General features: G+C 38.2%; 2 protein-coding genes across 3 annotated transcripts in view; one reads left to right on the top strand and one right to left on the bottom strand.

The window, feature by feature from the left end:
- Positions 1 to 11573, top strand: part of LOC307146748 (oxoeicosanoid receptor 1-like) — a 424896-nt gene that overhangs the window by 170213 nt on the left and 243110 nt on the right. The window lies entirely within an intron of this gene.
- prkcea (protein kinase C, epsilon a) overlaps positions 634 to 11573 on the bottom strand; it is a 69129-nt gene continuing 58189 nt past the window's right edge. For both annotated transcript variants that reach the window (XM_079850979.1, XM_079850978.1), the window contains exons 12-15: positions 6040 to 6178; positions 5763 to 5951; positions 4376 to 4522; positions 634 to 2907 (exon numbers count right to left, since the gene is read on the bottom strand). In XM_079850979.1, coding sequence (XP_079707105.1) covers positions 2761 to 2907; positions 4376 to 4522; positions 5763 to 5951; positions 6040 to 6178 — 622 coding nt within the window. In that variant the 3' untranslated portion in view covers positions 634 to 2760. The remainder of the gene's footprint in view (positions 2908 to 4375; positions 4523 to 5762; positions 5952 to 6039; positions 6179 to 11573) is intronic.

The raw sequence follows: 11573 nt of genomic DNA, 5'->3' as shown, positions 1-11573 counted from the left end.
GTGGGTTTCACAGCACATAGAACCATTTTGAGCCCCCATAAAGAACTTTTCACACTCTTTGTGTGAAGAACCTTTTAATAATTTAAAGAACCATGGAACCATCAATGCCAATAAAGAACCTTTATTTTTAAGAGTGTATCAAAATGGTTTATTTTTAAGAGTGTATCAGAACGGTTAGAGAAAGCCACATATTTTGAAAAGTCTGCATCAAGCGTTGCCAGGCCTAAATGACTATTGAACTGCTTACCTCACACCTATTTGAAAAAAAAACACACATATGCATGTTGGTTTCACCATATTAGCGAGAACATCTCATTGACACTGTTTTTTGGTGAGAATTGTTGAACTCAAAACCTTCTGAGAAACCTGTTGGTTTCAGCAGATTTAAAGCAACACATGACTTGGCTGATTTGTGAATCATTCAACAAAAAATATATATTAAAAAATGTAATGTATATTAAAATGTCATTTTTTTATGTTTCACTATATTTGTGAGGACATTATTACAGTTTTAGACTTACAAGTAATCTCTACTCACATATTTTTCTTTTGCAATTTGATGTTCTGTTTCCTTGGTATGGGTGTGTGCACATAATACTCTTTCAACATATCACAACAAAACACAGCATTTTTCATACATCTTAGGGTTTAATAGGTTAAACAAAACATTCACATCCTTTAGATGACAGTACATTTGGCACATAGTAAAATGCTTACAATGAGATAACGCTAGTGTATCCAGAAAAGAAATACCTCTGTGCACATGAAGCTTCACCATACAGAAACTAAAGTCCAATACCAGATGTATGTAATACAGAACTATCATACATATGAAACATTTATGTATTTTAATACTGTATGCGCAAATATTCAATATTCAGCCAGAGAAATCTTTGCACTTATTTTAAGAGGTAATTCTTAGTTTATTTATTGTTTTGACTTTGAAGACAGACCATGGATGCATCCTATACATCAAGTTAACTCCTTTACACTTTAAAAGGAAACGACGGGAGAAAATAAAGCTGAACGAGACATTTGGCATGATACAGTGAGGGCGACAGACAGGAAGGTGCCTGCGAGAGAAAAGGCTTCAAAGACAATCGGCAACATTGACCTAGCTACCATAATCAACCCACAGACATGGTTAAAAAAAGCAATGGAACATTTTGAAACAAAAATAAACTTCAGACGGAAATAAAGTCAGCAACCACTTTTAAAAGAAAAATAAAACACATCTTCAGATCGCCACTGAATTGCTAAAGCAAAAGTCATCACATTCCAGAAGGTTTTAATTAGTACGCCTGAAATGTACCCTTTTCGTTTAGTTCGCCTCTTCTTTAGAGCCTTTCACATTGCACAAGTAAATGATTCAAATACAGGGGGTTCACAAAAGTTTTAAACGAGACTGAATAGTTTGAAAGATCTAGGGAGGTGTGTAACAAGGCTTAATTGCCTGAAATAAAGTAACAAAAATAGACGATTGAATTGTTGACGCAAAAAGGAAGCGTAGCTACATGTAAATTGAATAAATTAATAGCGTACACATTTTCCACTACATTCCACAGCTTATGTAATTCAGAAAACTATGTACACGAGAATGGCAGAGAGTAGCATGAGAGAGAGAGAGAGAGAGAGCAAGAAAGCCTTTGGTGAAGCTCTAACCTATGGAACACGAGAAAATCAGCACACACGAGAAAAAAAAATTCAAACAGAATTGAGGGGAAATGTGTTCAGGGTATTGCACATAGATATCAAAAACATGTTTGTCTTTCCATAAACTGATGCTACTCAATAACGACACAATTTGCAAGACCATGCAAACAATTGCCTATTCTAAGAAGCTTTCACAGGCTTTTGGAGCGAATACTATGTACATGTTACGTTCTGTACAAAACGTTTTTGTCTTCCCACAACTATACCATCTTATGCATAGCGGTGGGACACGGCACGCACACACACACGCGCACACACACACGCACACACACACACACACACACACCACAGTCTTTACAAATGAAAAGCAATTGCAAAACAACATGAAAACACCTGTAGAGCTTCAGGAGGGCAAAGGCCTCTAGCTCTCACTCATGCAAACACATGCACACAGACACATACATGTCATGCACACACCTACTCAGGCCGACACTTCGTAACACAACCCATATACAGCAGGTTATCATTCCTAATGAACCTTGAAAACACTGTGATGGAATATATATATACTACAAATGTCTTTGTATATTTTATAAAATTGCTCCCAAAATGTCACCTGAATACACAAAAAGGCATTTGACTGCACAGCACAGAATGTCTCATTGTCACGTATGCAGGGTAAATTCTTCCTCAAGGGCACAACCTTTCCATCAGGGGATTACCAAAACCCAACCAGTGTCCGAAATGGTAGTACAATCATTGGTATGGTCAATTTTGGTTTAAGGTAGTGCGTTCCAACCCTTCCTTCTTGGGCTCTGGAGAACATTCGTTTTCTGATTGGTTGTCAAACTCGTTGAGGCCTGGGATGAGATCCATATGCAGTACTTTTTTTCTTTTTTTGGAGACATAGAGAAAAATAAAAGAGCAAAAACAGCAGTAAAGGGGAAGTGAACCACGGGGACTGGCCGTTCTGCTCTGGTCTGGTATGAGCCCCATCTTCAGCGCATCTGTGGATTGTGTGTTCATGTATTGCGATGCGATGTGGGTTTTTGAGTGTTTGTGGGTGTGTTTAACTTCTATTTAAGCTGACAGATGCCAGGTTGGGCTTTAAGACAAAGCTTCCTCTCCGAAGTAGGAGAAGCCCTTGAATTCATCCTGGTTGATTTGTTTGATGATTGCATCGTCAACTGGCGTGAGCACTGGATCCTCGCGAGTGAAGTCCTGGTCGAAGTTATTCACATCGCGCTTGGTTTTCTATAGCAAAAGAGAGATAGATACATGGTTGTATGAAGGTATTCGGAGGTTCAACTTTAAAGGCATTGCTCACTCAATTTTTTTTATTCTGTTATCATTTACTCAACCTCATGTCGTTCAAAACCCATAAGACTTCTGTTCTACGAAACACAAATAATACTTTTCTGTCCTTCCATTGAAAGTCCATTCCCCCTAAAACTTTGATGCTTCAAAAAGATCATAAAAATAATCCATATTAATTGCAGTTTAATCCAAATTTTCTAAAGAAATACTGTAACTTTATATAAGGAGCAGTTTTAATTTAGGCTTGTATTCACATGCAACATCGATCTATGCACATACATTGAGCAGATCAAATACTGTAAATGAAAGTTCAACCGTACTCGTTATTGGCCAACTCCTGCGTCGTGATGCTCACGTGAACAGCGTCGGCCAATAATGAGCCAGCATTCTGACGTAGAACCCAGAAGCACTGCACTGTATTTACAACGTAAACAGCGTAGGAGAATGACGTAGAAGAGAAGAAATTGTTGAATAAAGTTGTTATTTTTGTTAGTTTTTTACACACAAAAAGTATTCTCGTCGCTTCATAACATTAAGGTTGAACCACAGAAGTCACATGGACTATTTTAACAATGTCTTTACTAGCTTTATGGGCCTTAAAAGTTGCAATGACATTGCCTATAGCTGGTTCAGAAATTTTATTTCATAAAAAATATCTTCATTTGTGTTCCGAAGTTGAACGAAGGTCTTATGGGTTTGGAACGACCAAACTGACTATTTGAAATGAGTAATTAATGACAGAAATGTATTTTTTGGGTGAACTAACTCTTTAAGAATCATAGTTTGACCCAGGTGCTGTTTTAAGAAATTGTGTAGACTTTCAGTTAAAAGCCACAGGTGCGTATATAAATGTAGAGTTGCTGGTAAGCCTATGTGGTGACAGAACACCAGCTCAAAAGTTACTCAGAGGGCAAGAGAGCAAGTGGCGGTCGCGTTTTTTCACAACCTTTCTGTGACCTTTCGATATAAAGCACCCACTTGTGTACATATACACATGCGCGCATACACACAACACCATCAGCCCTTCCCCCCGCCATGGGAAAGCAGAAGTCGAGAAGCGCCGTTGTGGCATCCGACTTTCAGTCTAGACCACAGACAGTAAAGACAGAGGAACATGAGAGATAAATGTGCACATGCTGTATCGGAACATTTAGCAGAAAAAAAAGTCGTGTTGTGACGCCGTGTCATAAAAAGCATTTTGTGATTTATATTTACATTTTACATAAATTGAGTAGCCACAGATACTTTTATCCAAAGTGACTTAGGTATATAAAGAACATTTCTATCAGTCCTTGCTTTCCTTGGGAATCGAACTCATAACCTTGCCATTGCAAGTGTCATGATCTATAGAAATGTGTGAGCTTACAGGATTGAGTTCAATGTATGAGAAAGCATGTATGCTTACAATGCGAGGTTTAAAGGGGGGCTTGACCCTCCTCTGCTCCAGCAGGACCCAGTCGATCTCTCTGAAGAAGGGATGGACTTTGATGGCTTCCTCCAGCCCCTGGGTCACCACACAGCCCAGACGCTTACCCGGGTTTTTTGTCATGAACTGAGGAAAGGGAATAAATGTCATTTTACATAATTCATAAAAAAGTGGTAAATATGAACAGTGTGTGTAAGGAGCTGTAAACGATTTTTGTGAAATTCCACACATGCAATGCAAGGCAGACATCACTGAAAAAAGTCCTGAAGAAATCACAATTGTCTTTCTAACAGCAAAAATGGAAAAATAAAAATGGAAACAACAACCTTTTTAGCCAAATACAAAAAAAGTAACGCTTTACAATAAGGTGCATCAACTAATAACATTTCTGAATTTCATATAATATTTTACCAACGAATAATTTTTTCATAATATTCATTTTAAAACATTTTTATACATACTAATACATTTTAACATTATATCATATTTAATAACCACATTTGAACAATATATATTACAGTATTAAAATAAAAATTAACATATAAAAATAAATATGAAATATATAATACAATTATATATATATATATATATATATATATATATATATATATATATATATATATATATATATATATATATATATATATAATTTACCATTATGTATAGTATTTAAAATGATAAATAATTGTTATGTTATATAATAACGTGTGCAATAAAGTGTATAATGAACATAAACTGTGAGCAACAGTATATACAAAAAATAATGGTTGTTAACTTGTTTATTGTTAGTTCATGATACCTATGTATCAACCTTATTATAAAGTGTTACTCAAAAACCTAGCCAATCAGAAACACTCTCTGCCTGTCAATCATTATGCATGTTTGCTGACATCGGGTTGGAGGACATGTCTTTGGAGGGCGGGGTTTTGCTGAGAGGCCATGCGGTTTGGCTTTGAATGGTCTAATTCAGTCTGGTGGAAATTAGCAAAGCGGCTAAAACAGCTTACAACACCTTTCAGGTTATGTTGCTAAAGCCTTTCCTGGCAATTCGTGAAATTTTGGTGCAATCACATAAAATCCAGTCAAAGTTTTTTAAATATTCCACAAAATTAGTGTATTTGTAAGTCAGAGGTAAATGTACCAGAACAGAGGGATGAATGAGGAACAAAAGAGAGGAAAATGAACAGAGGAAGGTTGGTGAGGTCTGAGGGAATTTGCAGCCAGGTGCATGACCATATAGTGGAGCTCAATGCACTGCAGGAAGAGAAAAGATTCTGAACAGACGTTGAATAAGAAATGATAAATGGGCCAACCACAAACCACATACACAAACAAATGAATAGATTTCAAGAAATGGGCCGCTTACAGATTTCAGAATGCTGACTGCTTCTTTACTGAGCCACACGGGGTAAAGCACGTCATCGTGGAGGATGGACTCAAAAAGGTCGTCCTCGTTGTCAGCTTCAAACGGAGGCTGACCGGCCATCATTTCGTACATGAGGACACCCAGAGCCCACCAATCCACCGATGGGCCGTACTCCAACTCCTGCAGGATCTGAACGAGAAGAACGCAATAATGAGGTTGAAAATAATGTCAAACACCTCAGCTGCTGGTTTTGTCTATTATGATTTACTAGTTGTACCTCAGGTGCGATGTAGTCAGGGGTCCCGCAGAAGGTGGTGGTCGTGACCCCGTTCAGAATGCCCTCTTTGCACATGCCAAAGTCAGCCAGTTTACAGTGGCCTTCAGCGTCCAAAAGAATGTTATCCAGCTTCAGATCTCTGGAGTGATGGAGGGGTGAAAAAAAACAATTAGACCATATTTCACATTTTTTGTATGCTTTGTTTAAACTCTTTTATAAATTGCCAGGCTGTTTAAAATGGTGGTGTGAAGGGGTCGACACGCCTGTTAAGACAGTAAGCAGATAACTGATCTATGGGACCTTGAGGGCCTGACCTTTCTGTAGACCTTTACAACAATAATATATAGCACTGGGCCGCATTTATAGCTCAAGCTGCTCTCTGCTCCATTCCTGAGATGGCTGCATATAAGTCTAGGTGTTGGGAGTGTTCAGGGCAGAACATTTGTGTAGGTAAATATGACAGCAGCCTCAGGTGAACTGTTAAAAGCTGCCCCTTCACAACATGCACATCAACATTCTGAGCCCTCATTTACACACACACACACACACACACACACACACACACACACACACACACACACACACACACACACACACACACACACACACACACACACACACACACACACACACACACACACACACACACACGGGTTGGACAATGAAACTTGATAGCCTGGTCCTACCAGACTCTCGTACATTTCATTTGTGCAGAGCGTCTGGCCACCCTCCATCGACAAGCGTTAACTTCCTTGAAGGCGGGTACTCTGTTGAAGTTTAAAACTATTGGATCTGCCCAGAGCCACTCTGGATCTGCCATAATCAATCGCTAACGTTTGGTCGTGACGTAACCCTACAACTCAAACTAGCGCACGACCTCAACGACATCGTTCTCAGCCACTCCCTCTGTTCGCTGATTGGACCAGTAAAAATTTGACGGAGAAAACCCAAGAATATACCGCAAACCCAGACGGAGTACTGAAGGAAAATGAAAATTGAGAGGAAGTACGTAGGAGGGCGGAGACATGCTATCTTTTTGAGGCCAATACAGCATCAATTAATCTGAGAATGACAGATACAAGTCCTGCACAGTGACCAGAGGGATTTTGAGCCATTCCTCTTTCAGAGCAGTGGCCAGGTTACTAGGTGATGCTGGTGGAGGAAAATGTTTTCTGACTGGTTCCTCCAAAATACCCCAAAGTGACTCAAAAATATTTAGATCTGGTGACTGTGCAGGGCATGGGAGATGTTCAACTTCACTTTCATGTTGAACCATTCTGTCACAAGTCTTGCTGTGTGTATTGGTGCATTATCATGCTGATACACGGCACCCCGTGTTTGAACCATTAGGTGGACATAGTCCTCCATTATGGTTTGGTAGTCCTTGGTGGTGATGCGCCCAACAAGCACAATAGGGAATGCCATGATGTTGCAGCCCAAACCATCACTGATCCACCCCTGTGATTCACTCTCGGCATGCAACTGCCAGGATGGTAAGTCAAGTCAAGTCAAGTCAAGTCAAGTCAAGTCAAGTCAAGTCAAGTATATTTGTATAGCGCTTTTCACAATACAGATTGTATCAAAGCAGCTTCACAGTATTAAATTAAAATAATACAACAAGAAGAAGTAAGCTTCTTCCCCAAGCTTCTTTTACTTCAAAGAAGTTATCTTCTTTGGGGCTTAACTGTAACTCTCCCGGATGTGGGAAACACATAGAAGGTAGACTCATCAGAGAACAATACATGTTTCAAATTTTCCTTAGCCCAAGATTTCCTCACCTGGCACCACTGAAATCGACATCTGGCATTGGCATGAGCGACTAAAGGTTTCTCTATAGCAGCCTGACCACGAGTAATGACACTGTGGAGCTACCGACTTACAGTTTTGGTCAAAACAGGAGAGTCGAGGTGTGCATTTAATTCTGCAGGGATTTCACATAAATGCATAAATACGGCATGCAAAAAAAAAAAGGGAGTCTGTAAAGGGGAGATTCTTGGGGATCACCACAACATATATTCATTCTGATATATTGAGGTCCAAGTTCAAGGGTCCCCCATTTGACCACCTTTTTCCCCATTGCTAAAATTTAGCCAAACTGGGAGCATTATTTATTCCACTTCCCAACAAGTTAGCATGGTATGGCTGATATCTATTATATTAGCTAATTTAATCATATATCTCCCCAATTCACATTAGATAATGCAAAAAGTTCTAATTTCTGTAATGCAGAATATAATTTAACTAATTTCTTGCAAAACAGAAAAAATGCTGTTACAATAATGAGAATCAAACAACCATCACCACTGAAAATGGGAATTATTATGATTATTTAAAATTTGAATGGAAATTCATCCCCATACTTTCATTTACTTTAACCATTCATGAACATGGACAATACTGTTGAAAACTTTGGTGTCTGTAAAACTGTTTAATGATTTTGACACTTATGCTCCTTACAAAAGCTGCATTTATTTGACCAAAAATGTAGTAAAAACTAATTCTGTGAAATACTATAAGTTAAAATAACAGTTTTCTATTAATATATTTCAAAATTTTAATTATTCCTGTAATGACTAAACTGAATTTTGAGCAGTCATTACTCATGTCACAAGAAATCATTCTTATTTGCTGATTTCTGTACGTAACAAGCCAGAGGACATGATAACTCTGCCGAGTGTTACAGTAGACTCTAGAGATGTGCCAAGCACACAATGATGATATCTGAATCGCAGCGATTGCAGAGACTTGTCCCGGCGCAGGTAGTTTGTTTTGCACAGGGGGAAGTTTGTGCTCCGTGCTGCAGAGTGGAAACAAACTACACATAGAGAGGGGTATAGATTTTGTAATGCCATTTTAAAGGTTAAAGGATGAGACCCTAGTACATGTCAGCCAGGACACAGTCACTGGAATCTGGCTGAGGGCATTCAGTGTCAAAGGACGTTTCAAACATGTAGAAACATTAAATACACTGAATGGCGGTCACATGACAGTTTGACATGTCATTTGAGACATGCCGAACATGTCAGTCAAGTGAATAAGAGCACTGACTGCATAGTTTCAGATGGTCAAATCTGCACTATTACAGGTTTGCTGATGATCAAAATATGTGAAGTGATTTGCATATCTCACAACATACATGTACAGTATATGCGGGACACCAGAGTATTCCTCTTTATGTACACATATGTATGTGTGTTACAGTACATACACCTGAACAAACTAGCTGGAACCTGAAATCATGCTGGAATGTTCAGAGGAACTAATCTGATTGTCATGCCTGATAAATCCTGTTTTCTCAGTGTGTCAGAGCAAAATAAAGACAAGAACTAACAATACAGAAAAAGACCCAGTCGAGCCTGCTGACTGCATGCTCAAGTCAATCCCACGAATGAAACGACTCCATTGTGGTCCACAAAGACACTGATGCACCGACAAGGACGTAAATAATATATTTTTACTCCATTTTAAATCCATTTAGCCCTTAAAAATACATATTTTCAGCTTAGCATGACTAAATATATTTCTATGAAAAATGCCTCAGCTATGGCCATTCATCTTTTGAACAGATTGCAACAGTTACAACATTTACCTAAAACAATAATTCTAACCATCATTGAAGACAAACTAACTTCACATGGCTGGTGTTCAGTCTATATCCAACCTATATACTACCTGCACACCACACCTAAAGTCAAACAACTATAAAATCACTTGCTACTGAATTTAAAGTTTAACAATGTCAGTTAGGATAGACCCTTCAGTTTACCACCTGGCGTGTCCTAGAGCCTTGCAAAGTCTAATAGACTAATAGACTGCTTCTTGTGGAAGCATTTACATTTATGCATTTTATTATGGAAGTTTGTTTCCGCCACGGAATAAAGAATAAAAAAGGCAATTGCGACTTTTTATCTCACAATTCACATTTTTTCCCCTCACAATTACAAGTTTATATCTCACAAGAAATAAACTCGCAATTGCAAGTAAAAAAGTCAGAATTACGAGTTATATCTCACAGTTCTGAGTTTATTTCTTGCACTTATGAGATAAACTCACAAGTGCGAGTTATAAAGTCAGAATTATATATATAAAAAGAGAAAAACCTCACAAAGCTGGCTTGACACTTGAGTTCAGTACAATTTTGACACGGTAACTTAAATATATCTCTCTCTACTTTTTACACCCCATAATTCTAGCAACTGGGTAGATTGCACTGATAAAGAATGCTGCAATACATCTGAAGACGTCTCTTCAGATGGATCAGAGCGTGGTTCATGATCTCTCTGTGATATGTGTCTTCCTCAGATTGCAGTTAATGAGCCATAGAGGAGTCTTATATCAGTGTACTATTCACCTGAGAATAGTCCACTCGAGCTTGTGTAAGAATGTGTAGAGCCATTGTTATATTAGCCTTGCCAATGCATCCGTCCCTTCTTCACAGGTAGCATGGCTTCAAAAGTTGAGTGACTGAGACTGAGAGGATGTGTACAGCCAATAAGCTCCTGCCATTCTCTATCTAATAGATATCTTTAATGAGGGAGGTGGAGCACGAAGGGTTTGCGGAGAGAAATGTGGGTGCCAGAGCATACAAATGACCTCTCGATGACACTGTGTGTTTATATGTGTATGTGGTTATATTGAGAAATACAGAAGCCAGGGTGTAGATCAACACACATCAGTTGTGCATCCATTTAAACACTTCGAAGATAAGGATTCACATACTCCCATAAAACATGTCTATCATACTGAAATATGAGCTATTGTATTTTTTACGATACTAGTCAAGTAAAGAGAATAAAGACATGCATTCGTAAGGAAGCTCAAGTTAATTTAAAAGTGTGCTCAGTAATTGCTCAGTCGTGTGCAATGTAAGTACACTTATATGATATGAATAATATATTTAAGAATATGTTTCAAAATATAACTGTTTTTACTTTATTTTACATCGTTTCAAATAAATTGAGTTCATAAGTGCATTTGTGTGTCAACAGTTCAACAAAGCTTTACAGGACAAAGATAGCACACGAGAGCCAAACAGGCCTGGTCTTTGATGGTTGATTGGCAGAAAAATGTCAACATTTCTTTGCTGGCATCATTCAAGCACAAATCTTTTTGTGAGGCAATGTTCCGACATGAGGGCGGACAGCCCAGGTTTATGTAACTGTTCTATTTTTGACAGCAACCATTAAGGTTGGAGTGATTTTAGAGATAGGCACTTAACATGACAATAGCCAATAGCAATTAGCAATAAGCCAGAAGCTCCAACAAATGCTTCAGTGTTCATGGCTCTTCAATGGACACAACACAGACAATCAATTTTTCTTTTACACATACATAAATCAGTAGGGGCCAAATTGAGATAAGTCTGAGAAATGTTTAAAATCATGTGAATCCAAAAATTTTATTTTTTTTAAACTGGCTCAATAACAGCATGCTTAAACCCTGATGGTACAGTTCCATAAAATAAACTACTACTGATAATCAATAATATACTGGGACCAATAGTATCTACAACCTCTTTAAACAATCGCGACGGG

This window comes from Squalius cephalus, assembly GCF_949319135.1.
Source record: "Squalius cephalus genome assembly, chromosome: 19".
NCBI lineage: Eukaryota > Metazoa > Chordata > Actinopteri > Cypriniformes > Leuciscidae > Squalius > Squalius cephalus.
Note: the sequence above shows the minus strand (reverse complement) of the source record. Positions and strands in the feature narration are given on the sequence as shown.